Source organism: Tiliqua scincoides, chromosome 1 (assembly GCF_035046505.1).
Source record: "Tiliqua scincoides isolate rTilSci1 chromosome 1, rTilSci1.hap2, whole genome shotgun sequence".
In the NCBI taxonomy this organism is placed as follows: Eukaryota; Metazoa; Chordata; class Lepidosauria; order Squamata; family Scincidae; genus Tiliqua; species Tiliqua scincoides.
Window position 1 is genome coordinate 99,055,305 of NC_089821.1, and position 26,144 is coordinate 99,081,448.

General features: G+C 40.8%; 1 protein-coding gene across 11 annotated transcripts in view; it reads right to left on the reverse strand.

The window, feature by feature from the left end:
• BAZ2B (bromodomain adjacent to zinc finger domain 2B) overlaps positions 1-26,144 on the reverse strand; it is a 254,532-nt gene that overhangs the window by 91,842 nt on the left and 136,546 nt on the right. For 9 of the 11 annotated variants that reach the window (XM_066612057.1, XM_066612052.1, XM_066612051.1 and 6 more), the window contains exons 3-5: positions 22,267-22,425; positions 9,085-9,273; positions 3,167-3,328 (exon numbers count right to left, since the gene is read on the reverse strand). In XM_066612057.1, coding sequence (XP_066468154.1) covers positions 3,167-3,328; positions 9,085-9,273; positions 22,267-22,423 — 508 coding nt within the window. In that variant the 5' untranslated portion in view covers positions 22,424-22,425. The remainder of the gene's footprint in view (positions 1-3,166; positions 3,329-9,084; positions 9,274-22,266; positions 22,426-26,144) is intronic. The other 2 variants (XM_066612058.1, XM_066612056.1) reach the window with 1 other exon arrangement.

Sequence of the window (26,144 nt, forward strand, 5' to 3'; positions counted from 1 at the left end):
AAGGTCCTTTCAGTTAAAGGAAAAAAAGTAGTTTAGCAATAGCTTCATTAATGCGAGGGCAACTGGCTGTCAATCCATCAGTCATTCTGTCTCCAGGCACTCAGAACAGCTTCACTCCAAGGCACGCGACCCCTCCCTTCCCCTGAGCACATGAAAGAAAGATAATCACTTTCCATTCTTTCCCAGTGCTGCACACTGGATGAAGGGAGGTGTGCTGGCTCAGAATGAAGCCTTTCTAAGTGCCTGGAGAGAGAATGCTTGATGGACTGTCTTGCCTAATGACTTTTCTTACATCGCAAAGGTCAACAAGGCTGTTTTTAGCCTAGCAAAGGGACATTCTTTTTTCAATGGAATTGCTGTACTGTGATTTTTGCCATCCATGTGAGTTCTGGGAACAAGAATAACAAGAATAACATGAATAACAAGACTCAACCTATGCCCACATTTCCATCACTAAAATCAACAGGAATGAAACCAGAGAAACTACATTATCTCATCGGAAAATAGTATGAAGTTTCCTTTTACTGAGGGGCAGCCCAATCCTGAGCTTCACAGTGCTCAGGAGCAGTAGCACCCCTCCCCTAACCCTATCCCACCTCCCTCACCTCCATGGCCAGCTTCTTCCAGCTGCTCTAGAGAATGTGGAAGGTTCTGGCCTTCTCGCTAGTGCTCCAGTGCATGAGTCTGCATGCTGTCAGAGCATCTTTTACAGCTGGCACTGACTACAGTCAGTGCCAGTGGAACACACATTCCACTGCCACCCAGTCCAAGTCGAATTGGGCCATGTGATTAAACTTATCTGAATTGCACTACAACTGTCAATAACTAATAAATAATAACCGAATCAGAATAATCTGTCTCTTTGGTTCCAGAAACTTAAAACTTTACATTCATAGAGGGAATTGTCTGCCTTATGAACTAGCAGCCCTGTTCCTGCCTGTGTTAAAATGCATTCAACATGATTACAGGAGATCAAGAGAGGTTGCACAAGAACACTGCAGTGATATAAATACAGATATAAATACTCTAACACAGTGTTCCTCAATGTTTGTCCCCCCTATTGGTAGTATCACCAGAAGTAGCCGGCCATGATGAGTTACTTCTGATGAGCCGGCCACCAGTTACTTCTGGATCGGAAGACCAGATGCAATGTGACAAACACTGGCAAGAGGCTCAGGGTGGATTGGAGGACTTTTTCAAGTGTGTGAAAAGCACAAGCTGGAGCTCTGCCAGCCGATCCTCCTACTGCTGCTTGTCGCATTGCATTGCTGGTCTCACTGCCAGGCCATGGAAGTCTGGGGGTCCTGCGAGTACCACTGAACATGAGTACCACGAGTACGACCAGTGGTATGAGAAACACTGCTATAACATTATATATATGGTCCTGGAAAACATTGCGCTGTGTGGATCAGCGCTATAGGAGGCACTTATAACACTGTTCTAATGTAGGTGTGTTCACAGTACTGTACTCAGTGCATTACAATAATCCTGCTACGTAACTCACCACTGCTTCTGTCACTTCTACATGGCACCAGTGGATGATGACAGGAGGAACGACTCCTAGGAGGGTGAGCCAGCTTGTGACTCATCCTTGGGTAGGTTGGATGCCATGCCTGCTCTTTCCTCTCCCAAAGCATTTCCTGATAGCAAGCAACTGGCCTCATGCTAGCCAGAATACACTGCTTTCACTAGCACAGTGCTAGCCAGAATGTGCAACTTCTGTTGACTGAAAGCACAGCACAGACAACTATACCTTTCTGCACCAAAGTTTTGCATTTTATGGATTCTAACCTTTCTCTTTTATATAATCACACAATCATATCATTCTCAGAAAATTACACTCAGAACAAAGAGTGTTATGACAAAACAGTGTTATAGGAAGCAGTGTTTCAAAAGGCATTACTGCATCACAAATTTCAGGCAACAGCAGTTTGAGGGCCCGATCCTGAACTCAGCTTGCTGGCTCACCACCAGCATGCACTGATGCAAATGTGCCATAAGCCACATTTGCAAGCCTTACTGTAGGCCCAGTGCTGGAGCTAGCCCAGCATGAGCCTGCACTGGGCCAGCTCCAGTACTAGGCCCGCAGTCTGTCACCCAGCACTCCATGTGAAGCGCTGGGCAGTGGAGAGATGATGGGGTGGGGGAGGCGGGGAGGAGGTGTTCTGAGGCAGGCGGAGAAAGGCGTGGCAGGGGGAGGAAGCGGGGTGGGAAGGGGTGGGACTGGCAGAGCTCCGCTTCTCTGGATCCAGAGCCCCGTGTCGGGTCATGTGGCTCAACAAAGGACTCCTTGATACTGTGCCAACTAAAGAGCTGCTGTAGAATCAAGTAGCCCCATTGCGGGACTCTTTCCCCTACCCTGGGGAAGGGATGAAAGCCCCCTTCCTCTGAGGTGTTGCCGGCGGCACGATCCCGCAGTAGCCATTTTGGCACCGCGGGAGCCCTGCATGCCGGGCAGCTCAGGATTGGGCTGTAAGAGAATGAACGGGAGATTCTGAAGGCTAAACATTCATGATAATCTTTCAAACAAGGCTTAATTATAATTTTTAGGCTGTATACTTGTTCGGCATAACATCTGGAATGAGAACGTAGGCTTTGATTTTTGTAAGAAAGGGGACTTTTCCACTCCCAAACTCACAAAAAATAATCCTTCGCTTCTTTTGCAAGTCCCTGGTTAGTTGCATGGGACACAGGCTGTAGAGAGGAATTAAACAGGAAGAATTACACAGGTAGCACCTCTCAGTGCCTCTCATTCAAAGCACATCTTTCTGCATTCACCATATGCTGAGTATTGCTGGGGGAAGCAGAGCTGCAAGCCTTGTGGATTTCACCTCTTAATGCCTCTTGCTAAAAAACTGGTGTTTGCACATTTCATGATTTCATTACAGTCACTAGCTTGAGTGCTTGACATGGTGTTAAATATGAGCAACCTAAGAATTTGGTTAGGCATACCCCATACTCATTTTCCTTTATATATAAATCACAGGCAAATACATCCACAGTATACTCCTAATAACGACAACAAGAGAGTTGCCTCTTAGGATAGCTGAATTGCCTGTATATACATAGGATTCAAAGGAACCAGGAAATTAAAGGAACATAAACTATCCAGGCAGATAGAATAGGCAGTGGCATGTTTAATTCACATCATGGTTTCAGCCCTTACCTTTCTCCAAACCGCCTCGGTTACTTTTGCTAATGGTTCTTGAATGGAATGAACTGGAGTCATGATTTTGAGCAGGAGGAGCAAACAGAGGAGAAAGCCCAAGAAGTGGTGGAAAGAAAGCTGTGCCAGTTCGCGAATGCACGTCCGCATTTCGCCACCATTCTGTACACCAGGAATGAAAAAATTAAAAGAGAGAAAACAACCATCAGTGATTCTGCCTGAATTATTTTAGATAGCTCCCTAGTCCAATTTCATCTATAGAACCGAAAATAGAGCACCTTGCTATCAAATATCATCTACCACCTACAAAGTAAAAACTTCATCAGCAACTGATAATACAGTTTGTGAATGTTTGCAAAACAGTGTCCCTTAAAAATCCTATTACCACCATTACCCATAACATTTACTCATGAAACTAGCATTATACAACCAAATTTGAATGAGCATTAGCAATATAGATTCTTGCAGTATGATAGTTTGTAAGAAGCAACTTGTGGATTCAATGCTCATGTAATTCAAATGTAATGGTAAAGTGGAGTATTTTTGCTGGATTTTTTCCCCTGGAAATGATAGGATTTATAGAGTGCTGGATGTGACAGGTAAGCACTAAACGTCCCTAAGACATGAGTTTTTATTTCTTCAGCATCAACAATTCTGGAGCTGCTCACCATAGCCCCTAATTATACAGTGAAAATGAACCAAGACAAATGTCTCACAGTGTAACCACAGATTAGCTGCCTGGCTCATGGGTCTTTAAGAAGCTACAGTAGTGGAATTCTAACTGCCTGTAACCCATTTGCTGCTCCAGCTCAGTGTTACATGCATGCAGTATGTTCAAATCTCAGCATCTCCTGTTATAAAGATTTTAGGAAGTAGGCCTAAGAATAACCTCTGACGGAATGGTCTGATTTTGTAAAAAGTAGTTTCATATGGTATGGACATTTTTAACAGCAATTGTGTCACACTTAAAGTGCAGTTCCAGCAGCGTCGCCTGATTATCTCAGTTTTCTGTTAGTGCCTCAGCCTTCACAGATTAACTTTTGCTTGCTTCGAATCAGTGGACAGATTGAATAGAACAGAGCTCTGTGTACGTTGCTAAACAGAATGACAACATGCACTTCTAAGCAGATAGTTAATCAGTACTGTCAAAGCCATTTGTTTGACAGGGAGACCTTTGCAGTAACTTCCTAGTACTAAATTTTACAGGTCCTTCAACGTGCCATGTAGCGGCTCTGCATCTCACCTTCGGAGCCATTCCAGGCAGCAAGAGAAACGTGGAGGCTTCTCCTTCCGCCTGGGAATGCTACTGAACTTTTGTCCATAGCAGCATTCACACAACCTGCAACGTGAGTGCAATCCACCCTCTGGACTGAGACCATTGCTGGGTGTATTTCTATATTGAAATGAATGATTTGAACGGGATTTTTGAAGTTTACCAAAAGTATGCTATATGCAGTGGACGAATGGGTGAGCGCATCAATAGATTGGTAGATAAGACAGATCAAGGGGAGCAAGTATCAAATAGATTCACACTGCAGTTATATATAAAAAAGTATTAATTCCATCAGACTCCAACATTGCAAACACTATCTACCTAAGGGTCAGTTCTTATGACGCAAATACAATGTAGAGCTATTTGGTACTTTCAGATTGTCCCCATGCAGCTCTTGTTGATTTGCTCGGCAGCAGGAGCAGCTGTTGTAGTGCATGAAGGGGGCTGGGGCCAGAAGTGACCAGTCTCACCTGCTGGATGACCTCACCCACAGACAACTAAGAAATTTAAAATGCCTGAGACAGTGCTAAGAGTCTTCTCATTTAATGTCACTATGTACCCATAGCCATAGTTTGGAAATAGCTGAAAAAGTTCCTAATCAGGAATCCACACTAAAATGTGATTCAATGGTCAAACAATGAAAAAAATGCATATTTCACTCTTTTTTTGGCAGGAGGTCTGGTCTAGAGGGTAGAGCCTCCGTCTGCCTGAAGATAACATCCACAAGGTCGCCAGTTCGAGGCTACCGGCACCGTGCGACCTTGGAGCAGCTGACAAGCTGAAGCCGAGCCATTCCATCTGCTCTGAGCGTGGGAGGATGGAGGCCAGAATGTGAAGCCAGATCGGAATGTAACACCTTGAATGTAGTGGTTCTTGAAAGAAAGAACCTTCTTTCAATTGTAAAAATCCCTGTTTAATAAGGAATTTAAATAAAAGCCTGCCTATGTAAACCGCCTTGAATAAAGTCTTGAATAAAGACCAAGAAATGCGGTATATAAATACCTGTTATTATTATTTTTGTTTGTTTGTTTGTTTTGTTTTTGAGAAGTTTCACCTGTATAAGAAACTGGTTGCTCTTTAATATTTTTAGGAAAAGAATATCATAAAATCTGAAAAAACCCACAGCATTGTATTACACAATCAGTAAAAAGACAGTCCAAAGTTCATATAGGTGAAACTGACACAAACTGTCTGATGTGCAAACAAAAAAAAATTAAGCAACTGTTTTTCTGATAAAAGAGATCTAGCTATGAAAAAAACTGCGTAACATAGAACCCCCATTGCGGTTATATGAAAATGGTTTTTCTAGAGTGGTGGTAGCAGCTTTTGATTAAGTAGATTAACAAGGATAAAGAGAATTTAAACATACTTTCTGCATTGTTGCTTTTTAAAACAAAGTTCTCTCAAGTGTTGCTCATTAGCCTACCTCAAGCACAGATTTTGGAATACGCTTCTGAGGGAAATAACAGAATATCTATTACCTACCATGATTAAAAATATAAATTGGGCAGAGCACTAAAAAGAACGCAGTGGGGAACAATCTATGCAGGCAAGTTTGAAGAATAGATGATAAGATGTTCTCATCTTGAAAATTGGTCATGTAAAGATTCCTATGTGCAATTATGTTGTTGTTTTTTAAAGCAAACTTTAAAAGACAACCAGGTAAGCTTAGAGGTGATGCCATTCAAAATTTTTATTTAATATTGCTTGCTCTAAAGTTTCTCCTTCTCTCTCTGCTCCACAGGAGGGCTTTCTAAGGTGCATACATCAAGTTCATCAGTGAATGAAGACAGAAATTGTGCCAACATGCAGTATGCCATCATTATGCCAAGGTGAAGCTAGAATTCAGTAATTCTAGGCAAGTCAATGGAATTAATTAGCACCTAATCTATACCAGTGTTTTTGATAGCAGATTTCAGGCTACGTGTCACTCACCCTGAAAGGGGGGCATTTTTTTCAAAGAAAGGTAAAGTTATACTGTAATAGATAACCTAAACTACTGCATATAAAACTGGATTCATAACAGGGATTGCTATTTTGACTAGAGAGGGAAGAGAGCAAGTATGAAAATCAAAATGAAGACGTAATGAAGTGACAAATGTAGTATGAAAGTCATTACTTTTGTTCAGTAAAATTGCTAAAGTAAGGTGAAAATGGGCAAGAGATCATATAGGAGACAAGATAGGTGCCTCAATTCAGCATGCACAGGAGAGCTACTTGTGTAAGGATCTCTACTACCTATTAAAAAATAGAGTTCCCCTGATGCCAAAAGGAACTGGGATAAGAAATGTTGTCACCAGGACTCCTCTGAGTGCTTTTTCTCCATACTGCTATAAGCATTCACGGAGTTGTAGTTCTTAAACCTCTTATTCTGAAGTTATCCCATTGGATTCTGATTAATGTGAGCCCCAGGGCGTTGAGCCATGGACTGTAGGCAGGGGGATGGGTCTCTCTTGCACATGAGAAAGTTATATATGCACATCAAAGCATACCTAAACTTCCAATCAGGATAAATGACTTCCCATTCATTGGGCAAATGATATGCACAAATCTGCCCATTTCACAACAGAATTGGGTCTTATAAATGAAAAATATTTAGAGATGGAACAGTGTGTGATTGGCTAAAGCACCCAGAAAGTCTTATTCATAGCTGTTACTCGATTATAAATTAGTACATACTGTTTAAAGGCCCTAACCCTAAGAGAACTCTAAAATACAATTGCTATTGATGTAAATCAGATATTTTCTTAAACAGAAAAGGATTTCTCTTCTCCCTGTGAAAGACAGGATTCCTGATTAATTCTCAAAAACTGATAGAGAGAGCAAATATGATGTAGTCCAACAGCAATATCTATTATAGACAAAATGGTACAACTGCACAATCCATTTGACAGAGCAGAGAAAAATCAATGAACTAGAACCCTGCCACAGGACCAACTACTAATGTATTGAAAAGAATGTTAACCCCTTAGATTTCATTAGGGTTATCAATTAATTGTATATTCACTGCAGTAATTTCTATTAGTCTATACTACACCAATGCCTGAACCATATTTGTGTTCCAATAAATAACAATAGATGCTATATATCTGAAAGGATGTTCTGCTCTCAGTATAGAAATATACTGAGCACAAAAGAATAAGATACTATATTACCACAACAGGGTCATCTCCTAAACGCTGTCTCAGAATTTTGATAGATATGCAGGACTATTACTGTGTGACAAAAATTCACAATTCAAATTGCTTTTGGACTGATAACCAAGTATCGTAAGAGGAGAGGCACAATCCATTTGCATGCTTTAGTAGCATATCGTGAACGTACTTTGTATATTATTTTCATGAGCATGATAGAAATCAAATTTCATTCAGCAGAAAAGTTGCACTTATTCTGCAATGCTGTCATTCAAGAATTACTACCCCAAAATGTGGGTCTAGTTCTTGGAGAAAAAAAAATTGATCTATGCACTTAGAACCCTTCAAAAATAATGCTGTTCAGTTTTTCATTGTTTTCTTTCTGCTACCGCTTTTCTGGGGCATCACATTTTAAAATATATCTCATCAAGTAAAAAAGTCTAGAGATTTAGGGCCCAATCCTATCCAACTTTCCAACACCAGTGCAGCTGCAATGCAGCTCTAAGGCAAGGGAACAAATATTTCCTTACCTTGTGGAGGTCTCCATAACTACCTTCCCAGCACAGGATGCAGCACACATCCCATTGGCACAGCTCCACCAGAGCTGGAAAGTTGGATAGGATTTGGCTCTTAGTTCTCTTTTTAAAAAATAGGATCCTCAGGCTTCCAACAATTTATTATAATTTACAACTGTATTTTATTTCTAGCCTTTATTTCTCACCTTTCTATAAAAATAGCAATAATGGCGGCTAACATAATCCAGAAGATGGGCATGCCTATTGGGAAAGCCAAGTTAAAGTCATACTTTAATCATCATCCATTACAAATTAATTCTAAACAGTTGAAATACAAAATTCACAAACGGAAATGAATGGAACATTTCAGAGTAATGTGCTCCAGAACAGAATTACTTGTCAAAACTCTAATCAATTTACAGCACCTGGCTATGGATCCCACAAACCTGATCAGTTTGCATGATACTTAACTTCAGTCCTTTCCAGATGGACAAAACTGAAAAACCCAGGTTAAAAAAAAATTATAAAATAAATGGTATAAAGTAGTGAAAGACACACAGTTTGCAGTGTTGTTATCCCGATGAAATAATTCCACTATTTACTACCAGATTTGATGAACAGATTTGTGAAATTGAGACAGAAGAATTATTTTTGGATGAAAACAAGAACATCCCATTTTGGGTATGAACAAATATTTCTCAGAACACACTTAAGTGGTTCGTGGAAAATCCACACCAATCACTGAAAAAAACAAAGCTTGAATTCCTGTCTTGCATAATATACATAAAATTCCTTTTGCTTGCATAATATACTAAGATCAGGAACAACCTGAACACTGATCAGTTCCTGATCATATTCAAATGCTGGTTATAACTTTGAAAAGCTGGACTTCTGCCTCTGTCTTTAGCAACGGAATTTATAAAATTAGTGCTAGTTTGTTTTAGAAACAATTACGATTTCTTCTTCAAGTGAATATTTCTTTTAATGCATGTTTACCTGGAAAAGGTGCTAGTTGGGGATGTGCTGCTAAGGCTGTGGGTGTACCAAGTGTCCCCAAGCCACCAAATTCTGTATGCCCTGAGCTGGCTGTATGTAGACCAAAGACTGGGTGGCTGACCATTGGGAAGGCACTCGACACTGTGGACAGGTTACACGGTTGATCCCCAGCTGTTCTGAATAAATGTCCTGAAGGGAAAAAACAACACTTGAAAATGTACTATAAAACCCTAGCATGTAAAGTTCTTTCTTTAAATGTAAATTCACCATACAAAAAGTTTCATTTTTTTTTTAAAGAACAGCCCAGTAGCTTTATTTATTACATGAACTTATCCACATATGTTAGCAAACTCAGGGCCCAATCCAATCCAACGTTCCAGCTCTGATGCAGCAGTGCCAATGGGGATCGCGTTGCGTCCTGCCATGGGAGGAAAGTCACAGAGGCCTCTTTAAGGTAAGGGAATGTTTGTTCCCTTACTTCAGGGCAGCATTGCAGATGTATCAGTGCTGGAAACTTGGATAGGATTGGACCTTCAGTTGCTTTGAACTAAAGGCATCACATTTGAGGTCACAGTAATTTCATCACTTTGAAAGTGTTATATTCTTGTTACATATCTGTGTGCAAGTGTTTTCCATGGTATTTGGAAATGTACAACAGCTTTCTTTTTTTCTGTTATGTTCCATGTAAGTCTCTGATTTTGTGGGGGGAAAAAACTGAAAAATGATGCCTTTAGTAAAGGTGAAATAAATCTGAAGTAAATTCAGATTCAATGAATGCATATAAACTGGCAACAAGTATTGTTCTAATTCTACAGCCTTGCTACCAGAGCCAACAAAAGGTTGATGGGGGCCCTGATGGCACAGTGGGTGATACCTCAAGCCACCAGTACTGAGGATTCAGGGGCCACGTGAACCCTTTGATGGACATGGGCCCTCAGCCAATGCCTGATTTGGCTAGCTCCTGCCATTCATGCTTGCTTCTGTGCCACTGACTATGCTGGATTACTAACTAGTGAATGTAGACATCACATAATATTTGAGTCCTATTTCTGTTATTATTTACCTACTATCCCCTCCACCAACATGGTCACCAAGGCAGAATTCCCATGATCACCATTTGATTGTCTTTTTGTAGCTGTTTTCTAGGGTTATAGTGTAGGCTCCTGTTTAAATGTGAATGGCCTCAGGTGGGTACATTCTTCTGACCCGTTACAGTTACAGCCTTAAAAATGCATGTGTTGCTTCTAAATTGCCACTAGTTGGTGCTATTTGGATCACTACAACCTTTGCTCATATAGAGCAAATGTGATGATCTCTCTTGGAAACAGCCTTTACTTCCTCCAATGTCTGTAGCAGAGAAGAAACTACCGATCAAGTTACACTTCCTTGTATTTAAAAAAAAAAAAAAAAGGTAATTTAAAAAAGCCAGAATAAATCATTTATAGTAAAAGAATGTCAGGAAAGAAAGAATGCTTCAAAATGCTGGAAGAGGCATTTCCTGCAGAATTATTAGAACACCACCGATTGCACTAAACTTTCATGGAGTTCAATGTAAGGATTGTAACTTTATATTAATTCTTGGAAGCATACAAAGGTCTGGGATACATTTCTCAAAGACATTCCAGTTATTTCCAGCCTGATTCTACAACCTGAGGTGCTAATAGGCTTCCATTGCCAACCAAATAATCCATGCCAGAACAGCAGCAGCAGCAATGATGCTATGGAAAAAGCCCTCTGTGGCCCAGGGAACCTTTGCAGTTGCGGACCTCCCATTGTAATCTATGGGGAAAATGCCCTGGGCGCGAGGCTGTAGGACCCCGCTGCAGCCTCTCTGAGGCTCCTGACAGGGTCGGAAGCCATGCTTCCACTTTTATGGAAGCACGGTTTATAGCGTCAGGGAAACTATAATGCTATAAACTGTGCTTCCAGAAAAGTGGAAGCACGGTTTCCGACCCCGTCGGGAGCCTCAGAGAGGCAACTTTGGGTTGCGTGAGCCTCCCTGAGCCTCAGGTGAGTGGGGGGGGGTTGATTTGCATGCGGGGGGGTGATGACAGCCCATGGGGGGGTGCCATCACAAACCTTTGCTCTGGTGTGCAGGACTGGGGAGGTCAGCCACTGAACTTTTGGAAAGGAAACAGGCATAGCTGCTCCCAGCAATATATCTTAGGGCAGGGGTGTCAGGATGCAGGCAGGATGCGGCCCTCGGAAGCTTTTTATCCGGCCCTCAGTCTCTCAGCTGCTGAGATGTTACAGCTGAAATGGCAGCCCACATGAAAATTGGGCTTTCCAAACTCTTGAAATATGACCAAGATTTGCGTACTTTCTCTTCTGTCATTTGCAGTTAATGAGTTTCTGTACAAGAACAGGGATGATTTCTGGCCATTAGCTGCTTAATAATAATAACAATAATAATAATAATAATACAGGTATTTATATACCGCCTTTCTTGGTCGTCAGACTTTATTCAAGGTGGTTTACATAGGCAGGCTATTTAAATCCCCGTAGGGATTTTCATAATTGAAAGAAGGTTCTATCTTTCAAGAACCACAACATTTCATATATTTCTTTCTGATCTGGTTTCACATTCTGGCCTCCATCCTCCCACGCTCAGAGCAGATGGAATAACTCAGCTCAGCTTGTCAGCTGCTTCAAGGTCGCATGGTGCCGGTGGCCTCGAACTGGCGACCTGCAGATGTTATCTTCAGGCAAACAGAGGCTCTACCCTCTAGACCAGACCTCCTGCTCCTTAATGATGTCACTTTCTGCTTAATGACATCACTTCCAGCCCTCAGCTGGAGCCCTGAATGCTAACTTCAGCCCTCTGAAGTATGAAACGGGTTTGACAGCCCTGTCTTAGAGTCTATGGACACGGCTACCAATAGCCAAGAGAAATGGAAGGCTAAGAAGCAAGCAGGGAAGAATTATCCAGCTTGGGAGATAATATTCCAGAACACTTGACCAAAAGCCAATGTTATAGTAGTTGTAGATTAATAGTAGATTTAATACAGTTTTGTTAATAGCAGAATGCCTGATCACCTGTAATAGATTGAGAAGCTTTTGTAAACTACAAGAATTAGATAGTGGTATTTCCTCCAGGTTGCTGATCTACCACAAATTAATACTAATTCACATTAATATTAATTCACATTCTGAACTACCTGTTTGAAATGTGAATTTGGCTGTTCATAAACATGTCATATTCTGAATTGGACTATCTCCCCCTCCTGCCCATAGTTGTCTAATCTACTCCCACCCACATATTCAGTCAGTTAGTATATAGAATTCCTTCCCCAGAGAAGCTCCCTGGTGACAAACTTGATGTCATTCCAATGCCAAGAAAAAAAAAGTTTTTTGACCCAGGCTATCAAATAGGTTACTGCAGGTGGGCAAAATAGATTGTTTTAGTGATTTGCTGGATTTTTATCACACTGCGGTATCTTATTGCCTTCTGCAATTTTTAAAACTGACATGCTGTTATAGTATATTTATTATTTTAATATGTGAACCACACTAGGAGTTTTTAAACTGAAGGGCGACACAAGCATGATAAATAAATAAATGAAATAAGAGACATTTCACTGACAAACATAGATCTGAAGCCTGTCACCTATTCTTGCTTACTTACTGTATTGTGTCTCCAGCACACTAGGAATACAGGAAATTGATTTCTTTTTCTTACTTCTAATGTGCCAGGTTCACTGAACACTATAGCTTATCACAGCGCAAATGTGCTCACTGGCAGTTTTCAGGGTTCACACTGCCTTTATGTCTTCTTAAACCGCTTAAACAGGTTTCTTAAACTGCTGTAGGAATATAACCTCTGGTTACACCACAGGAAACTACTCTTCCCAAAAAGGCTGACCCCAGGCTTCGCTGACGTTGCATTCTCCCAGCAACCTAATGCCTTGTACGTGGTAATTGTTTCCATTTTTTTAAAATTTATTAATGAACAATCTTGCAAAGAAAATTACAACCACCAGCACTCACAGGCACAATAAGTAGCACCACACCTGGTGAAATGCTAGCTAGCTGACTATCCGAACAGTGGCCGTTCTGGTGTCAGTTTTTCAACATGGGAGCAGCAGCAGTGAGGTTTCTTCTTCTGTCACTCAGGTAACATCAAGAGCCCTGGATCATACAAGTCCACACTGCAGCTTCTTCTCACACTTGTGAGATACCAGAGCATGGCTCCTCCCACATGGCCGAGAGTTCTGAATGTTAACTGAGCAGCACAAGAAGGAGCAGTGCTGCAGTGGCTCCCACACTCCAAAAATCATCAGAAAGTATACAAGAAGGAACGGCAAAGAAAAGCACAAGGTCAGCTGGATCAGGCAGACACATGAAAGCTTGATACGGGCAGGTCCGGCTCGTCTGTACAGCAACTAGAAGCGGCTGCATCAGCAAGGGATTGTGAGGGATCTGAGAGACCAGCAGACTCAGGGTTCCTTTCAACCCCAATCTGCTGCTGCCTCCTTCCAATTGCTGCCTATTCCCTCTACTTCCTCAAACTAAGAAGGTTTTGGTTCATGTTCATTCGGACACAAAACAAATCATCCCCAAACTTAGAGCACTCCTTGTGTGCTGCCTTGAAACCCAAAGTGCTGGTTTCACTGGCAAGTGCACACTACTGGGTTTCAAGGCAGTGTGCGAGGAGCATGGGGTTTTTTAAGCGGAGGGGTGGCAGACCAGAGCCACATCAAGATGCACCACCCCCGGTATGGATAGCCACGTGGAGGCCACTTTCAATCTGTTGGCTGAGTCCACACAGAAAGCCATTCATCTGGAGCCACTCACCATGCAGAGAAGTGTTCTCTTGCCTTGGCTCTATATACAGTATTCACATTTCAGAGAGTTTGCAGTACCATGATGACCAGTGGCTTCTCTGACAGATAAATCACTCAAGGCCCAAACTGAAGACAATCACCATAGGAATTAATTGAAGGCAAACTCAAGTGAGGGGCAATTGTTTATACATTATCAGTTCTATTGTGCCTGAACACAGCATTAGGAGACATTTGTCTTCATACGCTGTTGCACCTTTTCTAGTTTAAAATAGAACATTCATCTCTCTCCAAAGTTCTACAAACTGGCTTGTATGAAAAAACCTCAAGTGTTACCAACAGTGTCACAGTGACTTCCAGATATATGTTTTAATTATTATTATCAAGAACGTTTGTAAGCACAGCCGATCACCTGCTGTAGGCTAATTCAGCTCTAACTAAAAAATGATTCAGGGTAAGTTCATAATGCCGATACTTCAACCTTATTTAATGTAAGGACCTACATCTCCCAAATGTGTAGGTCCACACCTGAAATATATTAAGAGATGCATGCATCAGGAAAAGTGATTGTACAAATACTGAAAGTTTTTTTTCCAAAAAAAATTTTAAGATGAGCAAAATCAGAATACTGAGCATCATTTCAAGACACTTGCAAGGTCTCATTAAAATAACACTGCATAACATTAAAACATTAAAATTTGGCTCTTGAAGATAGTTATCTAGGCAATGTTAGCAAGATTCCAAAGGGCCTTGGAAACAAAAGCTATTAATTTTAAAATATATGTTTAAGAAAACATAAGAAATCTGTTCCAAAAGGAATGTGTTTTTGGTTTGTCCTCAAAGCAAGGCTTGTGACAGCACGGTGAATTATACTGATTCTCTCCTTTCCTCCGACTCATTATCTTTTTGTTTCCTGATACATTAATATTCTGGTTAGAGATGAATATTTGTGTTTCCTTTCATTTTTCGGTTTTAGTTTTCATTCTCGTTTAAAGGTGCCAGCTTTCTGCATGCATGTTTTGCATAATGAAATTTAATACAAAACTACATTGCTTAAGACTCTTGACTTACATTATAATAGGTTGAATATTTTTCAGCAAAGCTTTTGAAATTCTACTAGCCAGTACATAGATAAATGATTCAAAGTATTACCCAAAAGGCCAGCATCCATTTCGACAGTGCTGGTGTCTTAGTAACAAGGAATGATAAAGGCAAATGCCTTTATTAATATTAATGAATTTTGTGCTGCACTATAATAAGCCTTTTCAAAAGAACTAAAAGGGATAAATACTTAACTAATGCCTTAAACATAAAACACTGGTGAACAAAAACCGATCAGCTAGATTCACCCTCCCCATAACTTCATATTAAGGCATAAAGGTATTTTCTTTTCAGGGGTTTCCGGAAAACCTCACAACTGCAAAAAGGAGGAAAGCAATATCTTTTACTGGCCTACTTTTTTGTTGATGGAAGTGAAAGCTTTACTTCCATAATTTCTTATTATCTACAGTAAATATAACAATAATATGTACGGTATATTGTTTTCCCTTCGACATTAAAAAAAATCTAATCTTTTATAGCTTGTTGCAACATGTCTCCCAATATTAGACTCATAAATTCACAGTACTGGCAAATGCACCTCCTATGTTAAATTGAGAAACATCAAGAATGACTGTTAACTAAATAAAGGTCTCCTATTTTAATTGACATTTATAGTAATTTAGTACAACATTCATAGGCTTCATTCTTAAACAATGAAAAAATAGAGTTTTATTTTAAAAACACTGCCAAAATGTGAATAGATGTATACCAAAATAGGCATACTAATATAATTAAGATTAAAATGTGTGTTCTGATTTTAATAACTCCAAGCACATTATGAATTCTCACTATACTTTTACAAATGCTGAAAGAAAAAGGCACACCAACCACAATCCATAAATCAGAAAAATGCAGAATTGGAGGCTGGAAGTCACTGAAATTGAACTGTCTTAATATAACTATTCCAATTTAACTGGATCTTGTATTTGATTTGACACTCATGATAGTCAGCACACATTCCAGAAGTAAGGCCTCTTCACTCTAAAACATCTTAATTTAATCTACAAGTGTTTAGGGTCTTAGTGCAAATTCTAAAAAGCTATCTAACCAACACTATTCAGAGGTTCCAATATTCTGATCCATGAGCACATGTTTCAGACATTAATAAATGAACCATGGTTTGCACTCCATGAACAAGTCTGGCATGATCCTTAGACTTGTTCATACCTTTCCTTCCCTCCTCTTGCATGCACAGATTCACTTTATCTTTTCCTGGCTTGAGATAAGCCATAGTTTGTACATGACCTGCAAACCAGAACTGAAAACCAGATCAGTGACATCTGAAACTTCTAATAGCATGTTTAGAATCAGGGTGAGGATCAGTTTAATTTAAAGTATGCAATAAGAAATATGCAAATTAGACTGCATGGTTCTTGCATATTATGTGAAACACGTACAGGTAATGTGAAAATCAAACTTTACCTCTAGATCACTGGTTCCCAACCTGTGGTCCACAGACCACAGGTGGTCCACGAGAACTTGAAAAGTGATCCGTGAAGGCTCAGAAAAAAAAAGATTGCCTTCAATCACTTACAGTGTCTTGCAGAGAGCGCACTCTCCCAATTTCTAATAAAACTTCTCTAATTATTGCAAATATACTTTTGTGTGTAGGGGGGTGGCGTGGAGATTGCATGTAGTCCACGACAATTTCAATTTTTGCCTTAGTAGTCCGTGAGCTCCTAAAGGTTGAGAACCACTGCTCTAGAGCCTTTACCTAAACTGGAATCCACATATTACTTATTCTGGGTAGTTCTGATTCAGATGTTATGCCATTAATAGGGACTGGGACTGGTTTTAAGATTCATTTCACTACATGGCTCTGACCACAGGTGAGACTCATGTCTCAGCACTTGGGAGGTTACATTCACAGGAGGGATTCACAGGAACATCTGTAATCACTGCTAATAGTATAACCTTATAATCAACCCTGAGGGAAGTTCCATCAAACTGCATGGGAATACTCAAAGACTCCTCCGGAGTAACTGCCTTGTGATTCAAACTTGTATTTATTAAAAACACTGTAGACAATGTATATGTAACATAATTATAGTACTCAAATTACATGCACTTGGAAGAGTATTTTTCCAAAGTCACTTTATATAGTTATAGCTGATTTCAGAATAACCACAAATAACATATTATCTGTAATGCAATCTCCCTGGCACAACACCAAAGGTCCCAATCTGAGCTCCATCTGTGTCTTGAGATTTGTGCAGCAGAAGTAACTGGAGTTTATTACAAGTCTGCTTAATAGACTATTGATTACTGCAAAGAAAATAATTGTATTGAATTGGAGGAAACCCGAACCTCTCTAATTGCAAGCTGAGAAGAAGGTGTTTTTGACTTCATATCACTGGAAACAATAATTGCTAATCCTGTAAAAGATAAATGGTCAATTATTTAAGTAGATTTTGTGTGTATGCACTCCAAATATTGAGGCTAGTAAGACAAGAAGTTATCATGGGTTTCTCAAAGGTCATGTGAACAATGAGGCTGGAATTTGAAAGAAAGAGGAATATTATATTACATTCCATTTTGATTTTGGAATATCTTATAAACGTAATGTTTGCTATATTTTATTGAACCACACGGAGGGAAAGGAAACTTCACATGTGTTGCTGCTGCAAGACTGCAGCAATAAAGCAAAGGAATATTAATATTTTGCTATTGTTCAGAGACATAACATTTGTGAACATTCTCTGCAACATGGTTCAGTTTGACAAAGGAATGTAAAAGGCTCTGCCAAATGTGCTACAACATTTTTTTTTTATTTTGTAAGGAACATAAGAAAGCACAACGATTTATGACCCAAGCTTGAAACTTCCAGATTTTCCTTCTGGTCCATATTTCAAAAAGGGTACTAGCAAAACTAATCAGGCTGGTCATTATCTGGCACACAAAACATTCATACAGAATTCCTTGGGCCAGGGCAGGCATAATCAGTGGCATTGCTAAGAGGGTGAGGGGGTGTGTGCTGCACCAGGTGACGCACATGGGGGGGTGACACCACTAGTGACCAAAATTGCTAAAATTGTGGTTTGTAGCAATAATACCATCATATTATATACCATTTGATGTGTAAATTACAGCAGAATGCAGTGGGGGGAAAAGGAGTTATCTCCATTCTATCAAACATTATGGCTAAGAAACAAACTGCAACTGTCTTATGTAACCAAAAGGTATGTTTCCTTAATTCAAAACAGACCAGTGAGACTGATTGTCCAAAGCACCAATGAGATGCTATTATGATACAGCATGGAATCAATAAGGTGTTCGTAAGGTGACACCCTAGGGGGTGACACCACTACTGACCAAAGTCGCTAAACTCATTGTAGGAAAGCCATCATGTTATATATCGATTGATATATAATTTCATGCAGAATGCAATGAAACAAACCCCGTTAAAATATCTGTATTCTATCAAAAGATATAGCAAAAAAACCAGTGGGGTGGGGCGATGGTACATCACCACACCCATCACCCAAGGTGTTGCCCCACCCACAGCATGGGAGCAGGTCCATCATGGGGATGATATGCTAGCCTCCCACACTGAGTGATGCAAACCCTAGTGATGCCACTGGGCATAATGCAGCCCATCCCTTAATGACGATTAAATTATCAGGAACATCGCTGCAGAATTGTACACTTCCCTTTTAGGAACAAATGCTTCTTGCTGGCCTTAACTATAGTTAACACTAAGCAGTGTGCTTTTAGCCAGATTTGAAGAGAGATTGAAGATGCTTAAAATTCTTGATAATAGCAAACACTTTGGTTAACATTAAGCTCATTATGGTTGGTACAGATGCAAACCATAGCCATAATTATGGCAACAAAAGGAATTCACACCTGAGAAGAAGAGACTGACTTCTTATTGGGGCAAGGTACATTGTCAGCCCAACCCTAACTAAATTCCCCTGTGCTAAATTCCCATGTGGCACCAGCATGGCTTGGCAGGGGAATTTTGCAGTCTGGAAGTCTTCAGTCTTCAGGCTGCAATCCTATGCACACTTTCCTGGGAGTAAGACCTATTAAATATAATGGTACTTACTTCTGAGTAGACTTGCATAGGATTGTGCCCAAAGTTTCCGGGGGGAGGGGCTTTTCCTTTGCTCCAGGGAAAGCCCCAGCTGCTGCAACAGATCTACTCTTGCACCTGCTAATCACTGGTGCATGTTTGAGTGGATTGGCGGATCAGACCCTGGAAGCTGGACAGAAAGTGAGTTCCACGGATTTTCTCTATTTGCTGGAGGGGGTGTCCAGAATAGAACCCCCACAGATAAGGGGGCCCAACTGTATATTTAACATAAGAATAGCCCTGCTGGATCAGGCCAAAGCCCATCTAGTCCAGCTTCCTGTATCTCACAGTGGCCTACCAGATGCCTCAGGGAGCACACAAGACAACAAGAGACCTACTTCCTGGTGCCACTCCTTGCATCTAGCATTTTGTGGGAGACTCCTTCTAAAACCAGGAGGCTGCACGTACCCATCATAGCTTGTAACCTGTGATGGTCTTTTCCTACAGAAATCTGTTCAATCCCCTTTTAAAGGGATCTAGGCCAGACACCATCACAAAGTCCTGTATTACTAATTACACAATGGGTAAAGAAATATTTTCTTTTGTCTGTCCTAACTCTCCCAACACGCAATTTTAGTGGATGTCCCCTGTTGTTGTGTGTGAGAGAAAAGAATATTCCTCTACCTATTCTATCCATCCCTTGCATAATTTTGTACTTCTCAATCATGTGCCTCAGGTGCCTTTTTTTCTAGACTGAAGAGCCCCAAATGCTGTAGCTGTTCTTCATAAGGAAGGTCCCCCAGCTCGGTAATCACTTTGGTCAATCTCTTCTGAACCTTTTCCATTTCCGATATATCTTTTTTTGAGATGTGGTGACCAGAACTGGACACAATACTCCAGTTGTGGCCTTACCATCACTTTGTACAACAGCATTATAATACTGGCCGTTTTATTCTCCATCCCTTTTTAATGATCCCAAGCATGAAATTAACCTTCTTCACAGCTGCTGCATATTGGGTTGACACTTTCATCAAGATATACCTCAATTAAATATTGATGAAGCCTTATTGTACCTATAAGGCAGTACCTAAAGGGGAAATAGCTCTTCTGGAAGTCCTGCTGTTTGCAAAAATAGTACCTATTTAATTTTTTTTTTTAATGGAGATCATAACTATGGACCACCACATATCACATTAAGTTTCATCCTGATTAAGGTTATGTGAGAAGCACCTCCCTGTACATGAAGAACAATCTGTTATGAATCAACTGGCAGCCCAATCCTGAGCTGCCCAGAGTGTGGGGTTGTCGTGGTGCCAAAAATGGCTGCTGTGGCATCCTCAGTGCAACCAGGCAGCTGCTGGTGGCTTCTTGTCCCCTTGCATCCCCTTCCCCTGGGTATGGAAAGTAGTTCTGAAATGGGGCTACTTGATTCTGCAGCAGCTCTGGAGCTGCTTGTTGAACCACGTGACCCGACACGGAGCTCAGGATCCGGTCGAACTCAGTTCCACAGCTCCTCCTCTTCCACTTCACTCTCTCCTCCATCACACCTCCTCCCCATCCTCTCCCCACCACCCCCATCCTGGAATGCCTCTGCCCCACTTTCCCCTACACCCCCCACCTACCTCTCTGCCACCCTGTGGTTTGCACGACCACCAAGCAGCGGAGCACTGGCTTTCCACCAGCACTAGCCCAGTGCGAACTCACACTGGGCTGGCTCCGGCACTAGGCCGACAGCTTCCTCATGAGGAAGCCATGGTGTAGGCTTCCTCATGAGGAATCTGCTTGAACCATTCACTAAAGAGGCTATGCCGTGTCACCAAAACCAGACGTGATAGGGCAAAACGGATGCGGTTTTTGGAATCGGCACCCCAAATATACCCAGGAACTGGTGAAACGTTTAAGGAAGCAAAATGTGTGTTGGCCTGTGTAATTAATAACAATGATAAATACAAGGATCACTTATGGCACAACCCTAGATATGTCTATTCAGAAGCCCCACTGAGGGGCTTATTCCCAGAAATGGCACTTACTCCCAGAAAAATGTGTATAGAATTGCACCCTTAATTACGAGGCATTTGAGATTGTTGACTAGAAGTATTTTCCCAGATAAATATGGATAGTTTAAATAAAATGATCTTCCACAATTAAATTTTTTATAATTCATCTGTGACCTCCAGCACGGAGCAGGATTAGGCAGAAATGTTTCCCAAGACATGGCTTACTTAGCTCACAGGGCTAAGTAAATGCCACCCAAATGCATTTTTGATCAGCAGACTAAAAGCAGGTTGAAACACTGTTACAAGCAGAACCACCTGGATGTCTCAAGTGCCTTGAGCTTATGGTTATCTGCTGTCCTACTGCTATAATTTTCAATAGGGAACCTTCCTTGGCTAGGATTTTCAAGCTTAAAATGAACATTCCCTATATGTATTTTTCCTGCACAAGTCTACCTCTGTGTACGATGGTAGCAGTGCAAAAATGGGAAATTGCAATGCTCTTGTGTATCAGGATAGCTACATTTTTATTTTCGACAACATTCATGTTTTTGCAGAGCTTGGCTTGGGAGGCTTTGGGCCTGATCCTATCCAATTTTCCAATGGCAGTGCAGCTGCGCCTATGGGGCATGCACTGTTTTCTGTGTTGGGGAGGCAGTCTTGGAGCCCTCCTTAAAATATGGGAACATTTGTTGCCTTACCTCTGGGCTGCATTGCGACTGCTGCAGTGCTGAAAAGTTGGATAGGATTGGGACCTTTGTCTTCTGCTTAACTTGCCCCATATCCAACAGAGAACGGCAGAGCCACCTGCCCAGGCTCACACAGTCCCTGTATTGGGCAGGTGGCTCTGCTGTTCCCTGTCCAGCACACAGCTAATTCTGAGGTAAGCAAAGCCTCCCAAGCTGAGCTGCGTACTGCTGCTTCCAGAAGTTCAGCATCCCAGAAGTTCAGCAATGATGTGATGGCGTCATTGCCATACATCCAGCTACTTTGCTAACTTCTAATTTAAACATATCTTCTTTTTTTTTTAGCAAGGCACCAGTTTGCATCCTAAACAATGCACTTTTTAACCACATCGCAAGTGGTTAAATTAGTGGTTAAATTAAATTAAGTAGTTAAAGTGGTTAAAGTAGTTAAATTAAATTAAATGTCACATATTTTGCTACACAACTAGCTACAGCATAACTCTTCTTCTCAAAACAGTTTCCTAACTCCTTTATCATTAATTCAGATCTAACATATACACACACATTATGTGACCCACAATATATAATTAATAAGGCATATTCACCACAGGTGTTGATTGTGGAGCTAAGTGACGCAGCTCCAGTGGAAAGGCCACCTTTGGAAACTGCAGAAACAACAGAAGACGTTGAAGAGGCAGGAGATGATGTAGCTGTAGTAGAGGAGACTGCTGCTGTTGATGTTAACCGCTCTCCAGACTCCATATCTATAAGAAACATCAGACATTAATATTTGCAGAGAAAAATATTGGGATACTGCTTAATTTTGCATAGCATAGGAATGTCATCTATTATTTCAATACAGCTATCTAGGTATAGACTTACAATTTATACCCACTGCACACACAATTGGTTGCTGTAGATGTGGACTTGAGAAAAATCTCCTTTGTCTGGAAGCCCCAGAGGTTCTCTCCACCCTGTAACCAGTGGGTGCTTTTATTTTCTTTTGTAGAATTCTTGAATTATGTCCTCATATTCATGTAACCTATGTGAAAATGTGTTTATTTCCAGTGAGTAAGATTGATTTACAGCCAGGCAGCCCAATCCTGAGCTGCCCGGTGTGTGGGGCTGCAGCAGTGGCGGAAATGACTGCTGCTGCATCCAAAGCACCCCAGGCAGCCACCACCGCCTCCCCTTCCCCTTTCATTCCCTTCCCCTGGGTAAAGGAAGTATCCCTGCAATGGGGTTACTCAATTCTATGACAACCCAAAGATCGGCATAGAATGAAGAGCCCCCGTGATGTATGATGACATACTAATAGTATGACGATGTACGGTATGGTGTAGTGTAGGCAAAAATTTCCTAACCAAAGACGGAAACACACAAGACCCAATCCAATTGGAGTAGCTTACATATTCAGGCCTTGGGAAGAGCGGGTTATTTGGACCTATATGTTCGGGTGGAGCACAGTAGCTTGTTCTATTTGAAAATGGCTTCTTCAATGATAGCCCATTTTACACAAACAGTGAGCCTATTTTACACATTTTTGTGGGCCAAGAAAAATCAGTTTTATAACTGATATAAATATCAGTTTTATCAGTTTTATATTCAGTTTTATAAATGAATGTATGAAATTTAAATGAATAAGTTTTACTTGGATTTTTTTTTTTAATTGGCATGATATGAACATAAGAACAGCCCAGCCGGATCACGCCACAGGCCTATCTAGTCCAGCTTCCTGTATTTCACAGTGGCCCACCAATGCTCCAGGGAGCACACAAGATAGTAAGAGACCTGCATCCTGGTGTCCTCCCTTGCATCTGGCAGGCAATGATTCAGAGTAAAAGAGAAATGTGACAGTTACAAAGAAACAATGCCATGCTTAAACTGGGAAATGATATATAATGAGTGAAAATGTCAAACGTTAGCAAATGTTCTGACAAAAAAAATGGTTGCTATGGGTGGATAAAATCTTGTGGCAGGCCAGATGTGGGCCCTGGGGCACAGTTTGGAAACCCCTGATAGAAACAGTAATAGGTTTGACATGTCAGTTGGGGCAGGGGACTATTCTGAAATACAAGGACTTGTAAGGATTTCTGCACACTTTTAGATCATACATTTTCTGTTAAAATTGTTTTTTTCTCCTCTGTTGTAAAATGCCCTTATAACACAAATATGCTAGAGAAAAAGCACAGCTTAATGTTTGAAAGTGTCTTATAAAGACACGTCTGCAGAAAGCACATGAACACCCCATGGATGGATCTATTTACAGTTATCTAGAAAGTTAGGCCTACAGCTCTGTTGAATATATTAGCACCTTCCTTCTGTTTAATTTTTAAAAAATCTTATTCTTCTACCAACACAACGTTACAGAAATTGTTATGCTATGTTTTCTATTCCATCTTGGTACATTGCTAAGTATTTAGCCTTTTTTAAAAAACCCTACAAAAATTGTGCAATCTGTCTACTGACTTTTGACACAAACTGTGTGATGGACAGAAGTGAAGTACAGATGGCAACGAACAGAGTGAAATTAACCTTCAGACAAATACTGAGAACACACACACACACCTACCTCTGCAAGGAACATTACTAAAAACAGAGCATTTTTTTTTTCAAAAAGTCAAAATTTTTAACCCTTAATGCAATTCTTACTCTCTATATAAAGCAATTTGGCAAGTCTTACTTCTCTGGAAACAGATGTAGCTAGCACATTAATTACTTGGGCAAATGCATTCCGGGCCACAGCCTGTACCTGAGCATATAAAGAGCCCAATCCTATTCAATTTTCCAGCGCCAATGCAGCTATGCCAATGGGTTATGTGATGAATTCTGCAGTGGGGACAGCCACAGAGGCTTCCTCAAGGTAAGGGCACATTTGTTCCCTTACTTCAGGGCTACATTGCGGCTGCATCTGTGCTGTAAAGTTGGATAGCATTGGGCCCAAAAGCAAAGTTGAGCCCAGGAATGCTCCCAGGTTGTGAAGCCTACTGACCATCAGCCCAGTTCCAGCTCTGACTACAGAACTAGTGTTTCATACAGCACCACTGTTACGGAAGTGCATGTAGCCGTGTGCTTCTGGGCCACCACCTTAGACTGTGAGGAGGATTTTATATGCGGCGGCAGCCAGTTCACCAACAGTTGGCAGGGTGTGGTGGGGTGGGGGTCAGCAAAACAGGATGGATGGGAAGAGGGAAGGGGCATATCAGAAACATGAGAGGTGTACAAGCAACTTGCACCAGATAGTGCCTCCTCCAGAGTCTCCTGAAACACACCCTTCATCCCCTTGGACTTGCACCAGATAAAGAGCTGGCGCAGGTCCAGGAAGACCCATTTACAATTAAAGGGCAAGTAAAAATATTTTCCCTTACCTGTCCCAAGCCTCCTAATTGCCCCCCACCATAGCATCCAATGCAGCCTGTTTTGGCATAGCTGCATGCTATAGTGGGGGAAGATTGGGCTGCATGAGTACTTCTGCATGTCTGGGTTATGTTTCAATTTATCGCCTTCATTCAACACAGTATTGTGCATCTCTACGCTACCACCCAGCTATATAGATAAGTTGGGAGTCTAGGTAGTAAAAGAAACATTGTACTTGCTTATTTTATGAATACTGTATTTAATTCTCTTGAACACTTTGACCTGTTTGCCTCATCTTAACTATAAAAAATGCTGCAACCTAGATGATCAAAATCACTTGCAAGGTTTTAACTCAAGACCATCTGCAATGCATAATAGCCTATAAAAAACTGAAATAACATAAAATATTATAAGAAAATTATTATTTTAAACATTAATAATAATGTTTTAATATATAATATTTTATATAATATTTTAATATATTATAAATGGAACAAGAGAAAGGGCCCAGTTCTACCCATTTTCCAGCACTGATGCAGCCATGCCAAGGGGGTATGTGCTGTATCCTGTGGTAGGGTGCAGTCATAGAGGTCATTTGTTCCCTTATCTTGGGGATGTATTGCAGCTGGCTCAGCTCTGGAAAACTGGATAGGATTGGGCCCAAAATTATTTAATTTTCTTTTTATTTCACTTGGGTGCAGGGGCAAATGGGGCAAGTACTAGGAAATAATAGCTCACAGTTCACAGCCCACAGGAAACAGTAACACTGACAATTATTGTAGATTTCAAAAACATTCAATAAAATATCAACATCAAATAATTATGTTCCTTTTATAATTGAATGGTAAAATGTAAACTCTACCACAATGCATTTATTTAAAAGATTTATAGTCTACCTTTCACAAAATGCTGATCGCGGCAAATAAAACCCTGACACAATGCTGAGATTTTATTCATAATGTCTACCATTGTGTTTCGAGAGACATAAGAATTTTGTTTTTAACTTAAGACCAAACCTTAATTGTGCCCAGTTAGTTCATTACTCTAAACCACAGCAGATGGCTGACATTGTAAGAGATAATCCCTGAAAGAGTCATTAGTGAGGATCAGCAATAATTAGACTGCA